The sequence below is a fragment of the Haemorhous mexicanus genome, chromosome 1 (assembly GCF_027477595.1).
Source record: "Haemorhous mexicanus isolate bHaeMex1 chromosome 1, bHaeMex1.pri, whole genome shotgun sequence".
Lineage (NCBI taxonomy): Eukaryota > Metazoa > Chordata > Aves > Passeriformes > Fringillidae > Haemorhous > Haemorhous mexicanus.
In genome coordinates, this window is record NC_082341.1 from 94,034,652 (window position 1) to 94,060,711 (window position 26,060).

A 26,060-nucleotide genomic window follows, 5' to 3' on the forward strand; every position below is an offset into this window, starting at 1 on the left:
CAGGTTATTCAGAGCCGTGTCCCACAGCTGGACTGCTGTGTCTATGGAGCTCTGCTGGTGCTCCAAAGGCTAAAGAACAACCACGAAAGAGGAAGGCGGCGAAGGACACGGATCCATTCCCGCTCCGCTCCGCCCTTCCCGGCGCCCTCCCGGCAGCGTCACGGCGCGCGCCGGGCCCGCCCGCGCGCGCCGGGGGAAGATGGCGGCGGCCGGGGCGGGCGCGGGGCGGAAGCAGGTGCGGCAGGAGGAGCTGCGGCGCCTCATGAGGGAGAAGCAGCGCCAGAACGCCGGCAAGAAGCGCATCGACTCGCCCTTCGCCAAATATCCTCGGCACCGGGCTCCCTAAGGCTCGGCAAGGAGGCTGGGAGGGATGGGTGGCGGGAGGGGGTCCGCGCTCCGCACGGTGCTTCCCTTAACACGGCCGGCACGTACAACAGCCTGGGGCACCTGAGCTGCTCCCTGTGCAACGCGCCCGTGAAGGGCGAGCTGCTGTGGCAGACCCACGTCCTGGGCAAGCAGCACCGGGAGGTGAGCGGCGCTGCCGAGGGTCTCGGCCGGGCTTTGCTGTTGGGGAGCACCGGGACAGCATTCGGGAAGGGGAGGCGCTGGGGAGAGGCCGCGCCGCCGGAACGGGGGCCTGGGGTTCGCTGCTCCGGGCTCTGTGCGACAGCGGGAGCGGCGGAGAGCCCGCCGGGATGAGGGTGGGAGCCCGCCTGGCTGTTCCGTCTGGCTTCTGTTCTCTTAAAGCCCATGCGGGGGTTGTAAAGCCAGCCCTTAGAAAGGGAGTCCCGTGTCTTTCAGGGGTCTGCTCCCCCGGTGAAGCAGTTGCCACCCTAGCGACAGCTTTTGGCAGCTCGGACTTGGACCCGGCACCCTTTGCCCCCTCCGCCTCCCCGGGCTTGCTCGGGGATCTGTCAAGTGACAGCTTATGCGGGGTTAAGAAAATGCACTATTTTTTCTCTCTGTAATTCAGTAGTAAAGATAAAGAAGTTGTAAAGCCAGTCAGGAAGTTTGTAACTTGGATGCGACCCATTTTTTTTTTTTTTATCCTTTTAAGTTCTGCTGCTGCTGCTTAGCAAAAACTGAAAGACTGTGTTTAATTTTACAAGTACTCAGGAAAAGACCAAGGGAAAGGAGGAGTTCCAGTTCATTGCCTTCATTCACACTAGATGACTGTGGCAAAGCAGAGTGACATCTTTCATGATGTTAAAATGCCATGTTTTAATTTTAAAACACTTAATATTCCAAATCCAGCCTTTCTGCTCTTCTCTCCAGTACCTTACTGCTGTCAGTGTCACTGCTCTGTCATTTCTTTCTTACTGTACATCCTCCCTTGTGTGAGTGTCAGTTCCTCTTTCTCCATGTCACATCATTCCAGAGGCTGACAGAAACACTGGTCTTTGTTGTGGTACCTGTGGTGTCTATTTCAGTGATACTGTTCTAGAAAGGTATCAGCTCACTTTGATGAGCTGTTGTAAAAGCTCTGTGTTTTAAGCTGCAATCCAGAAGTTACTGCTAGTAACGTGTCCTGAATTTTTATTTCTTTATAGAGAGTTGCAGAATTAAAAGGCACAAAGCAGATGGCCAGTGGCTCAGCTGCTGGCACATCATCTCATCCTGTCAAGAGAAAAACAGTTGAGACAGAAAATACAGACCTAAAGAGAGTAAAAGGTAATGAGTGGGAAATGCTTGTCAGAATCTGTCCATTTTACATCTTGAATGTTTTTGGTTTGTTTTGTTCCTGTGGAAGTGAGTATGAATACACCAGACTGTTCAGTTAATGTCAGCCCATTGCTGCTGAAAGGGGGAAAAGTTTGCTTGCTCTTTCTCTGTGAGTTCTGTGTCAGGAGAAAACAATGCTTTTGGAAGTTTTCCTGGTTTTCTTCTATGTTGTTGGGTTAAATTAGGTCATGGTACTGTGGGCATGGCCCAAATAGATTGAGAAGCAGTGTAAATTAAGCAGTAGGAGCACTTGCCTAGAAGTGGTGTTACTCCTTTTCAGTGGAATCAAGTAATTGGTTTTCCTTAAACCATGCACCAAAGTTCTTGCCAAAGGAAAGACAGTTAATTTTTTCCCTTGTTGCTACCAGCCATGTAAATATATATGTTAAATATGTATGCATTTGGGGACTTGGTGCTGTCATAGAAGCCTTAGGGATGTTTCCTTTAAAAACATGGATTTTAAGAAGTTTCTTGGCTGTTGTACAGGTACAGATGAAAAGCCACACACGTCTTCGACAGGGTAAGTAGATCTTGTTATTACATGGGAATTTTTTCTAACTAACAGTGGCTGCATTCTCATCCAGCTCTTCCTTGTCTCTGCTTTCTAGACAAGGGCAAAGGTTCAGAGAGTCAGCAGATCCCTGCTTCTGCATGTTCTCTAACAGAGTTGTATAGTCCTGAACATGGCAGCATCTTCCTGGGTGGAGATAATTGTATCAACTCTTAAGATTCTCTGAGAAAACAGGAATTATTTTACTGTCACTGACAGACTTTAAAGGATTGACATGCGGTGCTATTACACAGCTTGAACATAACCAGATTGTACTCTAATAATGCTGACATCCTAAAGAAGAGGTGGCAGTCTGAAATTAAGACAAATTTTCAGTGTATAATTAAATGATATTTATTAACAAAAACTACTAACAAGTGACAGATCTTCATTAGGATGGTTTTTGTCACCTAAAATTCATGTAAGTGCATATGCTGCAGTTGAACTTGTACAAATATAGGACTGTATTTGACTTCAGGGGGTTGGGTTAAGCATCTCAACTGCCCCTAAAAATTTCTGATGGTATTCAAACATCTTTGTAGGGTTGACAGATGTCAGGTGACACTTGTGGGTCTCCTCTGCACTCCACAGGATAAATTACTACCTTGCATAGGTACCACATGCTGTTTCCTTGTAGGAATTTGAGTTTGTGTGCAAAATTAACACTTGAGAGATTTGTCCATTTTTTAACTGGTTTGAAATATAAGGTGGAAAAATGCAGGCTGCAGCTACTCCAGCAAATCTGTGTTTTCTCATTGCTGAGGCTGTGTGGCTGTTCTAAATTGCAGTCCTGGACAGCACTAGGTACCTAAAATAAGTAGCAAATTACTTAGTAGGTGGAAAAAGAATTACTTTAACCACCATTCCAATTTGTTAAGGGTTATTTTTATTAATGTGAAAATGCAAATGGAAAAATGGATCTAAAATATGTTTTTAGAATTAACCTGGGCATTTCTGGGGAACTTTAAATGAGAGCCCCAAGCGTGTGCTGCCTTCAGACAATGGCTGTGTTGGCACCTGTGCAGTTCAGGGCATTGCTCAGTATCTCGTGGCCTGCAGTGCTCTCAGAGGGACTGGGCTGCTGGTGCTGGACTGGAGTCATTGCTGTGAAGTTTCTAACAGTTGTGTTGTGGACTCTTTACCAGGCTGCCAGCAGATTTTTTTGATGAAGCAGAGCAAGACAGTGCCAGTGTACGGCTTTCCAAGGGCCCAGGTCCCAGTTTATTGTCAGGGAATTATGATGACGACGATGATGATGAAGAGGAGGAACAAGAACAATCAAGCAAATCTTCTGTTGTGCATAAAACTGAAATTCCACCTCCAACTCAAGAAGTAATAGCTAATTCTCTGCCTGCAGGTAATGCTGACTGAAATAGTAATTAGTAATTCTTAGTAATTAATAGTAATTCTCTGTAAGGAGAAGCTGTGATTTAACTGATGATGAAAGGTTTTTATTTTATTTTTCTAATTATTGCCATTAGATGATGGTGAGGGTGTGTAATACTGGAAGTAGAGATAAACTAGCAAAGAATCTCCTGTTAATGTGTGGTGATTGCTTATTGATTTTATGTTCTAGTTGTTTGAGGCTGCCAAGGGAAGTAACATCTGGCTGTTCTTCCCTTGATTCAGTAAGGTACTAACTGAAATGCCTGTGTAGTAGGAATTTAGAAAAGGCCTGAACAGCTGTTCTTTTTGTCATAGAATTCTGTCCTTTCCTATAGACTTTTTTGACACCAAAACTCCAGCTGCTCCTATAGTTTCCCATTCAGGATCCATACAGAAAGCAGAGATACAAGAGAAGGTAATCGAAAGGTAAGCAGTCAGATCAAATATTGATAGTCTTAGCAATTGTAAACAAACATTTGGCTTCCAGGAAATAGAGACTGTGATCCCTTAGAACTTATTGTTATGTTGCATTTAGAATAGTTTGTATATATGTGAGCCTCAGGCATTATTTCAGGCAGGTATCTTGCACCCTAGGGACAGGAGAAGAGATGGAGCAATGTCATACAGAGTCTATTTGACATCTCTTTGCAAATTTTAACACAGGGTACTGTGGGACCTTCATGTCAACCACTGCTTTCCACTGTTTAGAGGAAACTGCTTGTTGTGTAGTAATGGTTCAGCTCACTTGAGCACTCCTTTAGACTGTGCTGTAGTCTTTCAGAAGTAGAATCTCTGCTGTTACAATGTTCGGGTGTTCAGCACACTGGAAAGAACAATTTAAGAAGCAAAAGCTACAGCTCTTGTTTTAACAGTGAGATTTAAACCTTTCTGTGCAGTTCCTTCAAAGCAAGGAAAGATCAAGCTTAAAGAGGAGGTTTTGATGGTTGTAGATAAAACTAAGGGCTTAAAAAACTTGCTGTGTTTCTACATACTTACACAAAAGATTATGAATTTCTTCCTTGACTATTTTTAACTCTGCAATAAAGCAGATTGTAAAGTGTAAACTTGGGCTGATAGTAATCAAATATTTCAGGAAAGAAAACACTGCTGAAGCTTTGCCAGAAGGTTTCTTTGATGATCCCGAAGTGGATGCAAAAGTAAGTGATCTCCTTGTTTTATGCTACTGGATTTATTTCTGCTAGTTGTAATGATTTGCTGGGTAGTAAGAATACTTTTCCAGGTAATCAGTCATACTGGAATATAAAAATTGACTGAACTATTTCAGTTGGAAGTGACTTATAATAATCATCTAGTCCAACTGCCTGAAAACTTCAGGGCTGAACAGAAGCTAAAACTTGTTCTTAAGGGCTCTGTCCAAATCCCTTTTAAGCACTGGCAGGCTTGGGCCATCGGCCACCTCTTCAGGAAGGCTGTTCCAGTGTTTGCCAACCCTCCTGGTAAAGAAATGCTTCTTCCTACTGCCCAGTCTGAACCTCCCCTGGTGCAGCTTTAAACATTCATTCTGTGTGAGTTAGAAAACATGAAAAGGGATGGAGGTGGGCAGGAAGAGCTTGTTAAAGCCATCTCTTGGAAAATATTTTTGATTATGGTTCCTCTGTGACTCTTAAAGAAATGTCATTTGTTGGTTGGAATACTGAACTGAGATTTGGACAATCTACCTTTATTTCTGTGAGTCATCCCAGGAAAAGCAGTTCACTTAATTTATATGTTCAGTTTTGCCTTGGAATTGGGGATATAACAGTTCTATAATGTCCTTTGTGAGATCCTGCTGAAAAGTGTTGAGTCACTGTGTGACTGTTGGAATGAAAACAGCTCTGCTATGGCACACGCTGTCATCTCTAGTGCTGGTTACACCACTAGAGTGAACCTAGTCTTCAGCCCTCTCGTCTTTTACCACTTGGGGGTTTTATGATGCTCAGAAAAGAAAAGAAATGTGGGTATTCACCTTGTTTCCCAAAAAAAAAACCCCACAACTAAAATCTTGAAATTCAAAAACATTCATACTTTCTTCAGCTTGCACGGTGCCAAATGATGACCAAAATAAACACTGCTATTTGAAATACAAACCTTTTTTTGTTTTGTCACATTTGCCACAGATTTGATGCCTTTCTTGCTTTCTTTATTGAAATATAGTGCTGTAGGCCTAAGTCTTTTTTATTTTCTTTGAATATGTTTCCTTGTTCACACAGTGGAAGGCTGCTGGTGTATTTAAATGGCATTGTGAGGCCAAGCCATGACATCTAATTTGGAGATCTTCCAAATAATACTTCTTCATGTTCAGTTATTCCCACTGGCCCAGCTAACAAGCTTAGGTGTTTTATTTGCTCTGGCAAGACTCTTTTGGCACTAGTCATGCCCAGGTGTTGCCATATGTGTGAATAGTTTTGAATAATGATATTTTGAATATTGAAATATGTAGCTGAAAAAGCCATCCTTTGGCTGGTTTTTTTGTGGGTTTGTTTGTTTGTTTGTTTGTTTTGTTTTGTGTTTTGTGTCTTATTGAAGTAGTAAATTTTTCAAATACTTAGTTTCATCATAAGTAGGGAATGCAGGAATGCCTAGCAGGAAAGGAGAATCTGCTTACATCTGTGAGGACACTGGTTAATGACCTTCATTCTGGTTATTGCCTCCACTGATAAATTTACAAGTGGTTACTTGTTCCATTGAATCAGCTCTTTCTGAGTGTGACTTATACTCAGAGGAAGGAAAATGTTTGTGACATCACTTGTATTGAGGTGGCTGCAGTGGTTCTGTGTTGGAATCAAACACAAAATAATTTGAAGAATTAACTGGGCATTTGAAAGGGAGATTGTGGGTGTGAAAAATGCTTGTTATTTGCATCAGGTACTTGTAGAGCATATAAATTCTGGATTATATAAATATTTCAAGAAAAAATAATAACTTTAGTGTTTAAATTTATTGTAAGAAATACAAATAATTATGAATTACAAAAGACAACCACAATGCATAATAACACATTACATACACATATGATAGAAATAATAACAGAACAGAAAAATGAAATGATGACTATTACTTCCCAGTATGAGTTTGCTTGGAAGCTTCTAATTTATTCTATAAACTTAATTCATACTACTTGATTTTGTATAATCACTCAGGAACAAAACACACCAAACTGTTGTCTTTACTAAGGTGATGACTGACATGTCACCAAAAGAGCAGAATGAATAAAGGGAAAATAAAACTAATGCAAAAAGATGGTGTTATGACTTATTATGTTCAAACTGCTTAGTTCTCCTAGCTATATAATTTCTACCCAGTCCTGAGTCAGACATAATCTGTCCTCTAAAATACATTATATGCCACATCTTCCAGTCTTGAATTGTGTAAGTTTCAATTACACAGGTAGACTACCTTGTTTATTTATTTGCATTAAAAGCACAATCTGGCTTTGATTACCTTGGCTGTAGATCTTAAACACATTCTTACCACGACTACTTTTTCAGACTTCATGTCTTAGTACTAAATGCCATCTACCACAGAATAAAAAGCTTTGCATGTCATTAAAATTGGTTTGTAGCTGTACAGTTTCTTCTGTTAGCCAACAAAATTAGACTAGATTTGAAATACAGTCAGGCTATCTAACACCAGCATACTAGTGACTGAAAGATTTGATATTTTATGTTATGCCAAAGGCAAACAATTCATTGCTTTTTGGCTTGTGAGATGGCTACTGTATGCAATTGTACAGGCAGCTTACAGAAGAATTTAATAGTTATCACCTGACACAGTGAAATGGCAGACCATCAAACTCTGTAACTTCTGTTACTCCAGACATTCCACACCAGCCACTTTTAGTCAATAATTATTCTTTAATGCTGCAGTCACAGATGTTGTTTAATCCAGGAGTCAGATTTTTCTTCTGAAACCATTGTGCAGCTGCACTCTCACACTCATATTCATTACTTAAACTGAAATACATCAGTCAGACCTCTTTGATAATACAGCATAATTTTTCATATTTCTCCTTTTTTTTTTTACAGTGTCCCAAAGAGTCATTAGACTTAAATTGTTAATTTATAAATTTTCATGTTCTTTAGGTGAGAAAAGTTGATGCTCCAAAGGATCAGATGGACAAAGAATGGGATGAATTTCAAAAGGCAATGCGACAGGTCAACACAGTAAGTAATGGAATCTATATTTATTGATTCTAAATACTATACACAATAAGGAAAACAACAGTTTCATGCAGCTCTGCAGAATGGCTGACATCTGCATTTGTCAGCTGGTTGGATCAATGCAGTGTGTGGTTAAATGCACTTTATAAATGAGCAAAGGGTTCTTTGTATTTTCCACTTGAATGAAATTTAGATGAAAACTTTTTATCAAGTCATATGTATCTGCTTACATTTGTTACACTGTATTTTATTTAAATACTGTTTAGCTAGCATATACCTCAGAATACAGTGTCCTGTATTCAAACAGGACACAACTGTGGGCTCTTCTTTAGCTCTATATTCATACTTTAACTTTTAAAAACACTACCCATTTGTCTGTCTTTTTATAAAAGTATCTATAAAGTGTAGGTAACCTGGATTTCATGTTTAATTTAAATGCACTGGAAATGAACTCCAAAATCTGGGAAGGTGACAAAAGAGTTTTGAGACATGTAAATTGGCCAGTTTTTCTGTACTTCAATTTTTTACTGTTTACCATTGCATGGAAGGTCTTCCTGCAGCAGGTGTTTATCTGCCCTTGTGTAAAATTTAAAGATTACCTGGTGTTCTCAATCTTCCCCTAGAGTATTTGCTATCCTTTTAATTATTTTAATTATTTTAATTGTAAATAGTCAGCTGCTGAGAAAAGTGGTGCAGAAAAATGTATCATTGCTCATTTTAAAGCAGTCAGCACTATAAACAGAGCAAATGTTCATACAAAAGCGGTGGTGGATACATTTTGCTAGCATAAGCCATTCAGATAATTCTTCAGCTTAGGAGGAATCTTCTCAGTTATGCGTGGACCATTGATTGCATAGCATCTCCCAGACATTCAGATTTGAGAAAGTATATGCTGAAAAAAATAACAGGTTAGAAACACTTCGGGATCTAGTGGGAATATTTAAACAGTATGTTCAATAAGTGGTGTGTATTTAAGTCCCAAGCACTGGGATAGAGCTCTTGTTTCAGCTTCAGACTGTGGGTATGTGTCATTTGTTTATGCTCAGTTTCAAATCGTAGAGTATTGAAAATTTCCAAAAATTAACCCCAAAGCAGTCAAAATTCTTTTGATTTTAAGAAAAAGCATTTCCATTTCCAATTAAACCAGACCATTTTTTTGTCTGTCTTTGCTCTTGTAAAGATGGGAATATACATAGAGGAGATTGACACTAACTTCAGGAGGAGGGGAGCAGGGGAGGACACAGACATTGTAAAGGAGTGGAAGTGGAATTCAGGATGAAGGTGAATTTTCTCAGTGCTTTTCTGGTTTAGATTTCAGAAGCAATAGTGGCAGAAGATGATGAGGAGGGACGACTAGATCGCCAGATTGGAGAAATTGATGAGCAGATGTAAGTAGATCAATTTTTCCTCAAATTCTCTGTTCTCTAACAGTAATGGATTGCTCTTTGACTAGAAGGATAAAAACACTTTTAATCTGCAATACTACCTTTCATTAATCATCTGAGTATTTGAAGGACAGAGTCCCTCAAATTGCAGAATGATACCTAATAAAGACATGGATTTTGATACAAATTTTTGTAACTTTCTCCAGAGAGAGAGTGCACTGGAATCACTGAAAGTACACAAGGCAAAGTCTTGGAACAAACTGTCCCTCTTCCCCTGTCAGGTGGCTTAATGTCTTAATTTTTATTTCCCTGGGAATTTTGATTGATGTAGAATTTATGTGAACATTTTAAAGAAACGTTTCCTGTACTGAAAATGTCCTATCCTGTGGCAAACCCTCTTTAATTCTAGTAGAAGTTTACTTAAAGGTTTTGTGGACTGATGCACTTCATTACATGAAGCAATTTGTTTGGTTTTGTTTTGCTGAAATGGGGAGTGTGGTGGTTGGATGGGCATTGGTTTAAATTCAAGCAACCTGAAATACAGCTCAGTGGAACAGTTTGTTACCATTTTCCTGTAGCTCAACACACTGATATTAACAGTGATAATGGCAATGGTAGCAACTCAGAAAGACACTAAAAATTAAAGCAACACTTCAACCCTCTGGGCGAATTTCCATACTGCACATAATCAGTGTATGGTAACAACAGCATTGGGTTCAAACTGAACTTTGCTATTACAGGAATGCCTTTTAACAATGTTGGTGTAATTCTGTTGTGGGCTTGAACTAAACCTGCCTGTCTTTGAGGATTTATTTTTCTCACTAGTTAAGGCTGCTTTAAGTGCATAGAACCAAATTCAGAAATTTGTAGAGTACTTCAAGTTTTACCTGTAATTATTTTTTCCCAAAATAAAAGTTCCAAAAACATTTTAAAAGACTTTTTGTAACTTTTGACTTCTGAATGTATTCAAATGCAGGCTATTTCAAATTAAGTTGAAAATGAAATAAATTCCTTGGCCTTCAAATCTTCAGCTATGTAAGAATCATATTGGTAATATGCCAGGGGAAACAGGATCTTGACACTAACCCCTCCATGTTGACCCTTCTGAGCAAATAAGAATGAAAGGGGCAAAGGAGAATTTAAATCAGGCTGGTACTACTTGGCATTTTCAAAAAAATATCCTGTTTAAAGTGGCTAGAATGGTTATAAAACACTATTCAAGGACAACTTTTTAAGTGAATGGTAACCTGAAACTTTTGGATTGTGCTTACTTAAAATGTTCTGTTACAGCAGAGAGGAAGCAGATAAAGAATCTGAACACTTTGTGCTGCTTTTTTTATTTTCAGAGATGCCACCACTAAGTTATCAAAACTGATAATTGATGTCACACCTTTCTCTCATGAAAACCATAAATGGAGCAAAGAATGGTGTTCTTTCTTGTGTGGAAGAAGATATTGGTTCTGTGCTTTTTGAAAAATGGTTTGTGACTGTATTGCAGTTGTTAAGTATTTGGATTAGGTCTCATTGCTAGAGAATTGACCAAACCTCTCCTCAGTCTGTTTTCACTTGATGAATACTGAGAAAGTGCACTAGCATCTTGAAAGCTTATTTCTTTTTCACTGTTGGGAAGCTGTAAAGCTTCTTTATCCAAAGTTGTAGAAGCAAAATCTAGCACTGGAGGTGATCACATTAATGTGGAAAGGCTCCAAATGTTAACAGGTGTTTCACTTTCCAACAGTGAATGTTACCGCCGTGTCGAGCTTTTGCGGAACCGCCAGGACGAGATAAAGGAGAAGTTAAAGGAAGCCATGAGATTAAGAGCAGCACAAGAGAAAGAGGAGGAGGATGTTGGTAGTGAAGATGAAGAAGAACTGCAGGATTTGCTGTCACAAGACTGGCGGGTGAAAGGGGCTTTGTTGTAGTATTTCTGCAATGTGGTTGATACTCTTTTTATCTGTGGTCTTGGTTCCATTTTTAGAAGGGAGATTCTTTTGTTAAATATTTATTTGAAGAGGATTGTGAGGTAAAGAGCCAAGCTTATTAAAAAAATTTTGTAGATCTACAGTAGTGTATTACTTGTAAAAACTGTATATTGCATATGTTTTACAATACTGAATGCACCTTTCCTATTAAAGTGACTGGTTTCCTACCAGAAGTATTTTATGGGATTAATAAATCTGTAAAGAATCTCTAGACTTTTGGAAGCATTAGCTCAGTTTGGTAATTTTGAGAGTTGGCTTATTGTCTATAGAAGTGCATAGTCTACAAAGTTTAGGGGGTTTAGAGAAAGGGAAATGTTATGCATTTATGTTTTCTTAAAATTTGTTGGTGCCCTTCTGTCCATTGCCCGAGCTCCCAGTAAAATATGTACATTTTTTTTAGGGTCCGTTACAGTTTCTCTGTGTATATAAGGACTAGGCTCAGAAATGCTGAGCTACAACTTCTCCACAGTGCATAGCCTGTAATGTGCCATAGCACTGCTGGATGTTTTTCTTTATAGTCTCCTGTTTTGCTTAGTGCAGCCACCATGTAGCATATCTCACACTTCTTGAACCGGAGGGATGAGAACGCAGTGGTTACATATCTGCATCACTTAATGAAAGGGTGACAAAATGCCTGAGAGGAAGGTACTGCACTGGAAACTGAGGAGGTAAAATAATAACTGCAAATACTGGAAATTTTCTTAAAATACTATCTTAGGCACAGAAAGCATCTAAAGTTGATTCTATTCTGATAAACACAGATTAGGTAAAACCAAGAACCAACAAACTTGACAAGACTGGGACATGGAAAGCAGAACTACCTTAGGTAAGTGTCTATTTTTATTTTTTTTTAATTTTGTAAATCTTAAAATACTTCAAATTTGCTGAGAACTTTTTAAAAATAAGAGGGATGTGTGGCTTGATTGATATCAAAAAGTAAAGTTGTTAAGAACAGGTTAACCTCTTATTTTAATATTATAGATTTAAAACTAGTGAGATTTTAAAGGGAGAAAACAAGCTTTGCTCTTATGAAAGCATTCAAATTTATTGCCTGAGAGATGAATATCAACCAAGCAATAAAGATTAGAACAAAACTTAGATGTTTGATTTGCCTGTTTTGAGGGAAATATTTGATATGCAGAAGCCCTTTCCTTATAGTGAGATGCTTTTTTTATCACTCCCAATTTCTGTGATCCTTGGGTTCAGCTCTTCCTATTTATGAAGTTGTCAAAATTCAGGCAATGGTCCCTAGAGGTTTATTGCATCCACACTTTCCTGCTCACACGTGCTGGCTTACAGCTGTTAGTAAGAGGAAGTGTAAGTAGCTGTTGCTGCTGAAATGTTTGATGTGACACTGGAGTCTTACATGAATTAGGACTGTCACTGAGATAGCAACATTCAGACAGTATTGAAATAGAGAGTAAGTGTTCAGAGAATATTGAAATAAATAATGAATGTTTGGACAAGTTGGAGAAAACTTAGTTGGACCAAAACTGAAATAAAATGTCATTGTATAGCATGAAACATTCGAACATCAATGTCTAAGGTGCCTGTCATGCTGTAGTGAAAGATCTCTAGATCCATTCATGCCTGCAAAGAGAACTTCCAGCTGAGAGGGTGGTGCAGTATTAACAGGACAGTCTTTTTCAAAACAAACCAAAGCACATTCCCCCAGTTTCCCTCTGAGAAAAGCTAAGCTAAGTTTCTGATTGTTCTGTTTATCTTTGCTTTTCACTGACCACCACTCACCAAAGCCCACAAGCTTGTTAACACTTAAACTTCAGAACCACTCTGCATTTGGCTTAATTTCAGAGAAACAGATGTAGTGAATGTCAGGATACACTGAACATCATGGACATGCATGTTTTGACAGTATAAAAATGCTAATCTCTGAGACTGTAAATTATACTTCCTTTTTGTACATTTTCCTGTAATTTTACTTTCATCTTGCACAGAAATCTGCAAATTATGGTTTCAGCTGTGGATGAGTAGGAAATTAACTGAGCATTAAAACAGTTCATCTGTTTTAGTCCAGTTGCCTTCATCTTTAGAGGTATCTTGTAAGAAGCTAAAGGCAGTGAGTTTAGTTAAAATGCAGGATCTTGAACATTCAAATCCAAACCAGTGCACCCCATTATTATTAGGAGATGGCAGGAATAAACACCAGATCGCTCATCGTACTGTTTGTTCTCCTTGCATAACTTGCTGAAAGGGAAACATGGACCAGCCAGGGGGTGTGTGCATTGCTGGGAAAGTGGCAGCATTCATCCCTCTTGGTTGTGTTTTGTTTAGGAGTTGGTGCTCTTTTCCTTGGAGGAATCTCACAGATCTCCAAACAATTTTATCCCAGTTTTTTACAGCTTACTGCATACAACTGTACCTTTCTTCAGCATTTGAAACAAAGCTTTTAGAGAGCTTTGAGAAGATGATGGGAGTGTCTTTGTCCCTGGTGACCACTGATGTGCATGTGCTGTCATGTCAAGAGGGCAAGAAATCATCCAGCTTTTTAGCAATGAAAGTAGCATGGCTATAAGAGACAAGTATCCCAACCTAATTCAGTATTCAAGGTAATTTATTAAGGGGAATAATCTCCTGTATCTTAGAAAAACATAGGGATAAAAAGTTTGTGATCTGAAGTATATCTTCAGTTTTAGAAAACAATTTTATGTACTGATGAGCTATTCAGATAGACTATTAACCAGAGGAAATTATTGTTTTTAAAAATATGTACTTAATTTATTTCTCACTTCTTATCTTCCTTGAATTCTGTTTCTTAACAATAAAGAGGAAAGTAATCCTAATAACTAGCTATGTCAATAAGCACTATTAAAAATGAAATTTTAATTGGAATTAGGAAGACTATTTTAATTCTCTCATCCGCAGGAGAAAACTTGCAGAAAACTGAAATATCGGAGTTAGGGAGGAAGACATTTGTAATCCTTATTTACTCATATAATAATGGAAAGCTGTCCAAACTTAGGAACTGTGGAATTTCATGCCACCAAAAAGTAGTTGAGATTCCCCAGCTCGGTGGTTTTGGAGCTGGTAAGTGACTTCCAGGGGCAGAATGTGTGTGTCTGCATGTTTGAAATGGAGTTCCAGGGAGCAGCTCACCATGGCTGGTAGTGAGCTCTCCTCTGGCAAGGCCGGCAGTCACCAGTGGTAATTGCTGTGCTAACTTCTCTCCTGCCCTGAAGAAATAAGCTGCTGCTGTCATGGCTTAGATGTGGAACAAAATCTGTATTTGGTACAGAGGAGCCCAAAAGTGACCATACAAAACCAACAAACCCAAATAACAGCAAACCAACATTCTCATTTGCTAACATGATTGTTCTTCCTCTACTACAGCATTTAATTTTAAAATTTGCTTCAAATTGCAAATACTGATTGAAAAGAACATTGACGTTAGCTTTGGCCAGGCCCCCTACCAATAAATTCAATTTTAAGAGACAAATTTTGCTTATTACATTCCACTGTAATTAGATTCTCTGCATTTTATCATCTTAAAAACACTGAGCTAGAAATGAGAAAAGCCATATTACTAAAATATTTTCAGCACTTTAAAATAATTTTTTTCTTATAATCCATCAAGGTTGCCCTAGAAAATCAGACATTCAGCCTGCCTGAATCATGTTGTAGGTGTCATTAGAAACTCACGTATGTAATGTTACAGAAATTCCCTTTTGTTAGGTACCATCAAATGACTTTGACTCTTTAATTTCAGTTACTGTCATAAGACACATTGCCAGTCTGTAGGGGGACAGGACACATGCACTGATGCAGAAACTGATTTAATCAACAGTACTGCATTCCTTCCTGGAACCAAGGAATTAAGTACACTTCAGTGCCAAGAAGGGCAGTGTGTACTTACATCCCTAGAAAGTGTTGCTTGGGCCAAGAGATGGAAATTTCAGGTGTGAAGCAGTTTTTCAGTATCTGCCTTCATTTGATCTTCTGTTCATCAGTTCATAAGAATTATCCTGGCCCGACTGCTGGGAAAACAAATGCGAGCAGTTCCTTTGTGTAGACATCTAAACCAGGTCTTTCTTCCAAAAATACAATGGAGGCACTAATGCCTTGCACCATTGGTGGCTGCAGAAGTTACAGGGGATAGAAGAGATCTCTGTTCAAATCCCTCCTTTTGATGTTGTCCTTTGAATACTCACTTTGTGTCACCCACTTGAGCAGCCTAACAATGAGAGTCTTCCCTGCAGAAGCTGTGCCACTGTTGAGCCACTGGATCAGTGAGCACTGTGACTTTTAGATAATCATGACACTCACTCCAGAAGGGGAAGGTCCTGTCCCAAGAATACAAACAGTGCTGAAATACATTCAGCTGGTATTAAGGCTGTGGAAGAAATTGGATTTTCAGACTGTTCTGTGAAACCTGACAGCACCTTGCCTGTGCAGCCTTCCGAGGCTGAGGCACTTCCCAGGTGCCTCTGTTCATGGCACCAATGAGACTGTGCTGCTTCCTGGGAGCTTGACTGCCCCAAATGTGAACCTTGGGGTCCACAGATGCCCTCTGGCTATGCCTGAGAACAGAAACCACTCTGTATCAGCAGAGGACTAACTTTGTTTATTTTCCTTCTGGTTTCAGCTAGCATTCATGCTGTCAGTGTTTTTTCACTTGAAAAACACAACAGAGCTGCTTGAATTCATTTGAGATGTTTCCAGAAACCTAACTCCAATTTGATGACACAAAAGCTGCGGAATTTGTGCTGTCTTTCATCTGGAAGCTCACATTTGTGTGGGCAGTGACCTTTTCACAGCGAGTACATGCTTCCACTTATCTACCTTTGGGCATGAGTGGTTTACTTCTCTATTTCTACTTTTCTTACTATTATTCTTTACCCTTATTCCTCCTTTTTTCTTTACCATCTTGTCTTGTTTGCCTGTTTTATATATTAAAGATATTAGGAGCTTTTTCTTGCCATTCAGAAATGTTTTCCAACTAAACTAATGAAATTAAAACAAACTTAGATTTTATCACATTTCTGCCTGTATTTTTGCAAAAACCCTCTCAGAATACTTCCTTCTTAGTATACGTGTCTTTATTTTACCTCTTCTCATTCCTCACACAAACATTCCCCTACACTAGTTTGTTTAAATCTTTCAATTCTGCAAGCCACATGTGAATTATTAATGTGAGAGATACTATATACCCCAGAGCTGCTGCTGCCCTTTGCCTGGCAGCTTTACTGGGAGAGCAAAGCTTTGACCTACTTAGTGTTGAGCTGCAATAATATATATATTTTTTCATTTACAGTAGCCAGGCTAGCCATAGAAATAGCTTTTGCTGTTGAAGAAATGAAGACTTATGGAGATCTCTGCTGTGAAAGCAGCTTCAGCTCTCCTTTCAAGAATGAGAATTTAAATACATTTTAAGTAATAAAAATGTATTTTAAGTAATAATAACAGAGAACTTTATCAAATTAGTATTACAGCCTATAGTTTTTCTCAGAGTTGGAATAGCTAATTGTCAACATTGGCCTCCTGGGTGCTGGGGTGCAGTGAGCTGTTCTGTAAGGGTGCCCCTTGGCACCCTCCATCATCAGGGGTTGTTCTGTGGTTGCATCTGTATTGAGAAGGCAGTTGATTTCTACAGCTCTCCAAGTCTGCATGCATGTCCTGGTCGTGCCCTATTTCCAGGCACTGGAGAGCTGTCCGTATCCTGGAGACCACCGAGAATAATCCTCGTATGCCCCAAAAGCTCACAGGGGCAGGGAGGGGAAGCAGGACCCCAGGCTCAGTCCCTGAAGATAGGTGGAGACCTTTAACAGAGTAGGGAGATGGAGGTTGTACAGTTTTGTGTCATTAAGAATGCTGCTCTTGCACTGCCAGAAAAGCTGCTTTCTCATGAGGCCAGAGCAGTACCTGTGACAGTACTGCCAGTGCCCTAAGAGCAGAGGTGGCCAGAGCACAGCCAGGATGCTGTAAGGCAGCAACAGCTCGGGGCCAGCCCCTTCCTTTTGCTTGTGTGTGAAGAGAGAATCAGGGCTGTGACTGCAGTTCTTCAGCAGATCCAAAGGAGGGTTTGAACAGCTGGAGCAGAGTGTCAGGGCAGCAGGAGAGACAGCTCCTGGGCCTGCTCAGCTCTCCATTCCCCATCCTACTGCACATTGCTGTGCTCCTCCCAGCAGCTGGGCTGGCTCCTGGCAGGGTGGAAGGTGATGACTGGAAGCCTCGCCACTGGGCAGTGCTGCTGGGATTGTATTACGAAGGGCCTCAGTAATACAGTACTCAGCATCCAAGTTCATTCTTTTGTTCCTGTTTTCCTTTTCCCAGTATCTGATCTATAGCTCAGTCTGGGAGAAGACCAGAGATACAAATCAGTGGCTGCTTGTAACATGAAGCCAAATTTGTCTTTTCTATGCAGTGTGAGAAGTTCTCAATGAGCAGCTTTGTTAAAAACCGAATCAAGTTTTGTAGAAATACTGCTGACTCTACTAATTGCACAATCTGGCTCCCTCTAGTCCTGAAGAGACTCATCATGCCTGACAATGGGCTAACATCCTTACTAAGGTTGCCAGTCTTGCACAGATGTTACACTGTTTCCCAATGAGCACTGGGACCTTAAGCGTGATGATATGAAACCTTTAATCATTAATTGAAAACAAGCAATTTGTCTGTGATCTTAGTTTGACAATCCATAAAATAATGCTTCTTCAATGACAAGTTAGCAACTCGGTTACAAAGAACAAAGTTTAAACAACACAACAGTTGTATGCACAAAGCTACCACGTCTTTTTTGTTTGTTTTTTAATCAGGAAAAAAATTTATTTATAAAAACGTCTCATTTAACTTACTGTCGAGTCTCTAGCTGAATAATACAGTGGTTTAGAACACTAACGGCCCATGCTTTTATACAGATTAGCCAAAGCATGAACATCAATGAAAATCAACCCCCGAAAATAACTTGTCTCTGCTGTATGTTATGAGCCACAACAGTGTTAAAACTGGAACAGTAATGAAAGCAACACAAGAGTTAGGAAGCACAGTTGCTTAAAGAGTAAAGGAAGTGTTTTCTTTTGATGTCTCAGAATAATAAGAAAGTTAGAAATGGCAGAAAATCCTCTGTAGATTAGTCCATAGAAAGCATTGTCTCATGGGGCTTTGGAAAAGTCCTGTCTGGTGGCTAATGCACTAGGGCATGATGAGATACATTACAGAGCCCCCAGGCCAGTAACTTCTGAAGACAGCCTAAAATGTAGGAACAAAAACGAGGAAAAGAAAAGGAAAAAAAAAGGCAAAAAAAAAAAAAGAAAAAAAAATCTTCTCACTATTAAAAAAATACCACTTGAGTACAACCAGCATAGAACAGCATTTCAGTGCAGGCAAGTTTTCTCACACAGAGGTTGGTGGATTTTTTTTTTTTTTTTTCTTAAATGTCAATTATTGAAACCGTTACAATAATCCAGAACAATTTTACAGCAGTTTTCTAGAGCTTTTAAATAGCTGTGGTACCTTGACATTATTCCCAGTTTTTCCTTCATGATATCCAACCAGAAAAAAAAGAAGAGGGAAAAAAAAAAAAGGAAGCCACAAACAAACAAAAAAACCCTCACAAAACCAAAAAAAACCCCAACACAACCAACCAAAAAACCCCATTTGATAAGTGCAAATTGTAACAATGGCAGTTCTACAAATGGTTACAGTGACAAAACTTAGTGCAAAGGTGCTAAGGTGAAGAAAAGCCCACAGAATACAGAAATGACACAAAATACTGAGATAGTACTTAGCCCTATACAATAACACACTTTGAAATACCATGTTTTAAAAAGTATTGCATTTGCATTGTGTTTTTAGTTTATATTAAAATGCACTGAATACAGTTCAATTGTTAAAGCTTTGTGTCCAAGGAGTGCAGAGTGGATGAACATGGCAGGCTAATGGGATTCTGGATTTGGAAGTGGTGAGGAAAACAATATTGCATTACTGAGTTATGCAACAGAAATTAAAAAGAAGGTGGATGGACAAACATAAAATGCAGTTAAGAACTAGTTCCAACAGCTGGCAACCAGCCACTCCATTCCCCAGCTCTCTTGGCTTTGGCTGCCATTACCTGTCTCGTTTTAGTTAATCTGAACATCCTGAAGTGCTTGGTAAAGGGATGGGATCTGTTCAGGCAGCAGCCTTTGAATGACTTCTAAAATGCTACATGTTTTTCATGATTACCATACAACCTGACTGCATGATTAGTGGGGAGTTAAACAGGGATGTATTTTGTAGAGAAACCTAACGAAAAACGGTCATTTTGGCTGAATAAAACATACACGAGAAATACAAGATAGTGACGGCATCTGGCTTGTACTTGCTCTGAAGTACTTACAGGAATAAGTACTGTGTCTGTATATGTAAAACATCTGAGTGCAAAAGGGGAGCCTGCTCTCTCTCTCTCCCTCCCTAAAGCAGAGTTCTTAAAATGATGCTTTTCCAAAGTGGAGAAAAATGGTTGCACCCTTTAAAGGAATCATGTGGAAAGGCACAGGTACCTGGTATTTTTTCCTTACTGTTTTACAGTCATTTTAATTTAGCAGTTTTTCTCAGACCAGAAAGCTTCATTTGTTGTATGCACAAGTACCTGAAGTTGGTACCTCCTAACCACCATCTTGTAGGCGGATTTTGGGATGGGGATGGGGGTCTCCAGGCCTTTTGGGAGCAGCAGAATGACTGAGGGGGCCAGCAGCACTTCACAGGGCATTGCATTGGCACTGATCATCAGAAGTGCCAGATTTGCACATTCTAGCAATAGAAAAAATGCATCAGAAATGCCAGTTTGCCATAAGGAATTGTTCTGCAGTTGGAGGGATCCCTGCAATTGGATCTAAGTGTATTTTTATGCAGGGCAGCATTGCTGGAGCAGGGTTGGCTGTCACCATTTTGCCTCATTTACGTTTTTTCCCTTCTCTTCACTCTATCTCCCTTGCTGGGCTGGGGGCAGCCCTGCCTTGCTGTGGGTCTGCCGAGGGCCAGCCCTGGGCACAGCCCCGTCGGAGGGACAGTGTCCGGGGAGAAGGAGCCTGGGCTGGAACCTGCTGGCTGTTGGAACTAGTTGGTAGGTGGTGCCTGGTGTTAGGTGTTATGGAGAGCGGAAGACGACTTGAGTCGGCAACAGTTAACACTAGCAATTGAACAGAAAATAAAAGATGCCGTATTGTTTCCTTGATAACTAGGATCTACCACAGACTTGGCAGAGCTGGCAAAGCTTGCATTGTGTCTCATCCCTTCAATATGGAGCAAACTTCTGGCGGTCAGATTTCTTAACCCCGCTCGTCGAAGGAATTTTGGCAGTGTAAGCGGACAAACTCCCCGTGGCCCCCGCGGCGGCCGCGGCATTTAGTGCCAGGAGTGGGACAGTTTTCATGCCAAGCAGACTGGAGACAGGAACGGCATAGTGGGTGGTTGGCAGAGTTGGTAGGGGAGGGGGGGTACTGACGGTAGCGGCGGAGGCGGCCGCCAGCACGGCCATGGAGGTGGGGGTGGAGGTAGGGGTGGCAGACTGAGAGAGGTTCATGTTGAGGTCAACAGGGGTCGTGACGGAAGCGGTCTGGGTGCTGACTTTAGCCATCTCTAAGCTGCAAACGAAGAGAGGAAGAGGAACAAACAGGTTGGGAGGGTTCAGCCAGGGCGGTGGGGCCGGGAGAAGGAGGAGGAGGAGGAGGGAAGGAGGGAAGGAAGGAAGGACAGCAACCACGAAAGGGCAGGATCCAGGATTAGATCAGTGGACGAGGGGGACAGACGAGTGGGAGGGAGAAGGGGGAGAGAGAGAAAAAAAGGGAAAATGAGGGTCAAAGGAGGAACATGTTATGTGTTAAAGAAGAGAAATAACAAAAGGGTTTTCCATGATTTGATGGGGAAAACATTACTGAGACTCTAAAGTTCTTTCAGAACAGAAAAAAAAAGAAAAAGGAAGAGGGTATGGGGGTGTTGCTAGTTCATTTTACATATGAAAAAAAGAAATCTAAAGAATGCAGGTAATGGTAAAAAGATGGAAAAAATGAAACTTAAAAGAAAACTTAAAATAACTATGAAGCTTACTCCCCAGCACTGGTATGGTGAATTTTGCTTTCCAAAATTAGGGTATTTTTTAAAGGGGGACGCGGGGGGTTTTGGTAATTTTTTTCAATTTTCAGTTTTGTGACACAATTAGTACCCTTAATCATTTTGCTAGGATGAGAGGAGACTAAGCAACAATGTGCTGCTTCCGTTTAAGGCGTAAAGTTTTGGTTGTTTTGGTTTTTTGTTTTTTAAGTGAGTTAGTTTTTTATTTCATTCACTGTGAGGTCAATGTGCATTTTTCATATAAAACAAACCAGATTAGCCAGTGTGTTCACTTCGCTTTATACTTTCCCCAGACTTTTTTTTTTTTTTCCAAATATCACAACAAAATATTTATGCAATCTAATTATAAGTAAATTAGTAAAAAGGAACACTGAAGAACACCCCGGCTCGCACAGCAGTGGTATCCTTTCTGAGCCTGCACAGTGGTTACAGTGAACATGACAAAGCTTTCCAGCTGACACACAAGGTACCACATGGATACAACAGACACATCCTCAGACAGACCCCACCAGCACCAGGAACTTCCAGACAGACCTGACCTCCGAGCCCAGGGCAGTGATGGGCTTGGGAGGGTGTAGGAATCAAACCACCTTCACTTTAATCTAACTCCACCCATCAGCTGGCAAGATGAGTTTGGCCCATATACTTCTGCTTTTCTGTTACATTTTCAGACATTAAAATACAATAATTCCAAGGACACACAGTTTTCTTTGCATGCCAGAATGTTTGCCTAGATACTCCCTTTGCCCATTTGCTTGTTGCTGCTTGTGCACTGGGTTTTGGGTTGGCAAAGAACACAAATACTACTATCAGGATGCTTTTTGCAGGTGACCAGCTGGGAGCTATGGCAGCCTAGCATAGAAATAGGACTGTGGGTTAGAAAACCTTTGCTAGCTACGGTTGCATGTGTATTCCTAGTCAATTTGGGCTTTTTGGCAATTACTAACTTGTCAGACTCCTGGGCTTTCTCCTGAGGTGAGCTGAGGAGCTGTATCAGCTCCTTGCTTCCAGAGTGAAGTGCCAGCAAGCTGCTGGCTGGCCATGCAGAGGACTTGGCGCTTTCTTCCCACACCCCATCAGGCTCAGGAAGGCTTCCCAACACAGGGTTTGTGCTGGTCCCTGTTGAGGACTGGGTAAGCAGGCTCGGAGAGCAGCTGAAGCCACACTGCAGGCTGGGAAGGAAACATGGTCACCCCCAACAGGGCTTGGAAAAGCATCTCTTTTCCTCATGTTAGACACAGTTTGGAGAGTAACAGCCCCATGGCCATCCACTGCCAGAGAAAGGCAATGACCAGCACACTGCCTGCCTCGTGCAAGGATGCAAGGATCTACCAGGATACGCAGGCAATGGGGACACTGGACTAGAGCTTCCCGAAGCACTGCTGCGGATGGCGAGTCTGAAGGACACCTGAAGTGGGTCTGAGGTGGGGAGAGGAGTGTGGAGGAGAGAGGGCAATGTTTGAGCACCGAGCTCCTCTCTTCTCCACAAAGAAAAGAGGGCTCTTGGAGCATAAACACCTCAGCAGCTTTTGCTGGGAAGCTGGAAGGAGCACATCTTCTGTGAGGAGCTGGGAGGGAAGGAGGGTGAGTGCATGAAATTTCAGACTCCTTTGAGGGAGGGGAAGTTTTGATTTTCCTACCCCAAAGTCTTTATCTGTCCCCATGGATGAGAAACTCAACTTTTCTAAGCAGAGGAAAGTGCACCCTTGTGCTGCTTGCCATCTACTCACACAGAGGGGTTTATGTCAAGACCACTGAATCAGAGACTCCAATTCCACTGTACATCCTCAACTTAGGGGTGTAGGAACTACATGTGATACCTTAGTATGTTTTGAAAACCTCAGTTTATACAGTTGGATTTTTTAGTGTTACTCAGTATTATTTTGGGATGGAGGTCCATTGAAAGGTACTGCAGGACTCAGTGTTTCAGTGACTCCAAATTTGTCTACTGTGCATTTTAAAAAAACAAAAAATCTTTACTGATATGGAGGGGGGGGGCTGTTTGAGCCTAAGCTTTTTCCTGCAGGGAGAACAGATCCCACAGGCCAAAATGCTAGTGTTGGTAGCAGCCATTCCACCTCCCTGTCTCTGGTTTACCCTTATAGGTATGGTTGTAGCAGTTATTTGCCCTCTTTCCCATTCATGAAAACTAGTGGCAACTCATAAGGTGGGAGTTCATCAGGTTAGCTATCAGCTGTCCCATAGCAGCGGCAGTTTCCCAAACCAACTGTGGATGCAACAACGTTGCATGTGAAAGGAGGTGAGGCAGCCTTCATATAAAATTTCAGAGTGACAATTTTACACTGTCCCTTTGCCGGCCCTGCACCTTCTGAATATATACACTGAAGGCCACATCCTGCATTACCTGAAACTGGTGAAGAGAAGAGAGCAGGTGTGGCTTTGGCAGTCCTGTTGGGTCTGTGAATGAACTTTTCATAAAAAAAATACCTCCAGGAAACTGCCCTTCAACAAGGAGCAAGTGCTGCTGGCTAAATTCATTTATAATACAAAATCAGATATTACACAGAAAAACTAAACTGCAGTTCAATCTTGATAAAAGCAAGAAGATGGAATTGGGTAATGAAAATCTTGTTACTACAGTGGAGACCAGTTAAAGAGACAGAAGGCTTTACAGAAAAAAAGACATTTCAACTGCAAACAAACTAAGACACGCTCCATTCGTACAGAGGCCAGCGCTCGGGTAAGCAATACAGAATCAAACCAATACTTTATAAGATTTAGATCTCTGTCTTGATATGATATCAATATATTTATATATCTATAATTTAGAATATACTATGTACATATCCAACACCAGTTTGCAATAAAAGTCTTAAAGCAAGCTGATAAATTATTCTATAGACAGCAACTTTGGTTGGAGGATAGCTTAAAGATACATACAATATGTTTCAGGAACACTGTGGATAGATAATTTTGGTTTTTTACATCTTATGTTGCTGAAAGACATGGGTTTATGCAGAAATACTGGCCCTGGAAACAGATTCCCGTGAACAATAGATCTTGTAGGGGAGAAAAAGATCTGCCTTATGCTGAATGCTTATACGGCTGTTATTTCTTGTAATTATTATTTTCATATACCACACCACACTTTGGGCAGTCTGCATGCTGTACTCATCTCTTCCCCAAAGCTGTTTTATGCCACTGTCTTTAAAAGAGTCAGCATCACCTGTGGCAGGTTTAGGAGATGGCTCCCAGCACACAGAGGCAGAAGCAGCAGCAGCAGCAGCCTGGCTCTTCACCTCTGTCCTCCCCCAGCACCTAAACCTCACTAGAGGAAACCTCCCGCCTGCCTCACACCTTCTCAGTCCTCCCCCAGTGTGAGCTGGGGGTACTCGCACTGCTGCTGTGGTGGCACCTGGCCGGACAGCAATGTCTCATGTGAAAGGAGACGTCAGGAAAAGTGTTGCTTTTTAAAATGAAAAAGCCACCTTAATTGCCTATGTTACCTTACAGCTTAATTTAGAACACATTACTTAAAGAGTCTTCATTTACAAATGAAGTCACTTCATCTAAATACAGTTCCAACACATGGTACATAATAATATATGATGGTTTATTGTAGATGATGGTAACAAATGACTTCTATCTAGAAATTTAACAGGAACAAAATACTTTGTTTCTGGTTTCACAGGGTATAGATAGAGATCCGTAGTATATAACTGCTGAGGAGTTTTCTTCTTTGCAAAAGTATGTTAAAAGACCTCACATAGATCCCATTCCACCACAAGAACCATTAAACGGTCATCAACAGAAATGTGAGAGTTCACAGATTTTTCTAAAGTGAGTCAAACAGTTTTGTTCACTAGAGTTTCTGTCTCTGGTGAGCAGCTCACTGCAACTCCATTAATAAGTACATTATTTTATTTGCATGCTTTAGCTGTCTTCAAGATCCTAAATTGTTATCTTCCGAGATCCAGATGCATGCCATATGGTGTTTGTGCAACTAAAAATGAAGGGGTCTATTCTCGTCTCGATGTGTGGGGAATCCCTGAACACCAAGAGAAGAACATATCCTTAAGGGTTAAAGGAGGGAACACATTTTTATTTGATTACAGGGCTTATGAAGTGACTTATATCTGCTACAAAGAATATAAATCAAAAGAGCTGTAGGTTGTTTTAAGATTCTGGAAATGGTTTATCTTAGTTTTCACAGTGCCACCCCTAGATGTATCTTTCTCTAGGAAGCTGCTTTCATTCTACATTATGAAAAGCAGTGTTTTTGTCTGCTATAACACAGAGCTGCACAAACATCCCATTCCTCCACTCCAACCATTGTAGTGGTGCTCTACAAAACTGGGATGGAGAGGAGGCTGGACCACAGGGAGCCACAGACCTGCTGTGACTGCAGCTCCCACATAAATCACATACTTTGTACTACCTTAACAGCAAACATTGGTAAACACAAAGCTTGATTCATATCACAGTAATTTTGTGGGGGGGGAAAGAAAATAAAAGAAAAAAAGTCATAAAATACATAGCTATTCCCCTCCCCCACCATCTATTGCTTCAGTCCAGCATTTACAGGGAGATCTATGAGACAGCACTATATCCATTGCACTTTCTTCTCCTCATAATTGCAAATAAAAGTGGGATCAATTTTAATATTTTTCTAAATAATCATATAAAAACTGTTAAGAGACCTAAGCCATCACCATGGCTTAAGTAAACAGCCAGTGCTTTCATTAATTCTGGGAGCAGGAAGTGGAGAAGCAAATAGTCTCACCCTGTCTCATTAGGGAATGCTTCCTAAAGATTTGTGGTGCTGTCTCTGAAGAAGTAAATCCTGTGC

General features: G+C 40.7%; 2 protein-coding genes across 19 annotated transcripts in view; one reads left to right on the forward strand and one right to left on the reverse strand.

Moving 5' to 3' along the window:
* The first annotated feature begins 162 nt into the window (after positions 1-162).
* Positions 163-11,392, forward strand: ZNF830 (zinc finger protein 830). Its single transcript, XM_059856619.1, has 10 exons — positions 163-321; positions 429-528; positions 1,551-1,671; positions 2,209-2,242; positions 3,418-3,629; positions 3,994-4,084; positions 4,752-4,815; positions 7,741-7,821; positions 9,130-9,206; positions 10,942-11,392. Exons 1-10 carry the CDS (start codon positions 200-202, stop codon positions 11,123-11,125), a joined length of 1,086 nt encoding a protein of 361 aa, XP_059712602.1. The 5' UTR covers positions 163-199; the 3' UTR covers positions 11,126-11,392.
* The window catches only part of LOC132332309 (poly(rC)-binding protein 3-like), a 497,066-nt gene continuing 477,583 nt past the window's right edge, over positions 6,578-26,060 (reverse strand). For 11 of the 18 annotated variants that reach the window (XM_059856535.1, XM_059856544.1, XM_059856495.1 and 8 more), the window contains one exon: positions 18,622-20,763. In XM_059856535.1, the coding sequence (XP_059712518.1) occupies positions 20,415-20,763 (349 nt within the window). In that variant the 3' untranslated portion in view covers positions 18,622-20,414. Of the gene's footprint in view, positions 8,711-16,067; positions 18,389-18,621; positions 20,764-21,564; positions 25,285-26,060 lie in introns of those variants that run through there. The other 7 variants (XM_059856598.1, XM_059856608.1, XM_059856569.1 and 4 more) reach the window with 4 other exon arrangements.

What these genes read in the sequence shown, in the direction of transcription:
- ZNF830 (XM_059856619.1), top strand. Translation starts at nt 200, where the DNA reads ATGGCGGCGGCCGGGGCGGGCGCGGGGCGGAAGCAGGTGCGGCAGGAG. An exon ending in TGGGCAAGCAGCACCGGGAG is followed by an intron (nt 529 to 1,550) that starts GTGAGCGGCGCT and finishes ATTTCTTTATAG; the next exon opens with AGAGTTGCAGAATTAAAAGG. An exon ending in AGACCTAAAGAGAGTAAAAG is followed by an intron (nt 1,672 to 2,208) that starts GTAATGAGTGGG and finishes GCTGTTGTACAG; the next exon opens with GTACAGATGAAAAGCCACAC.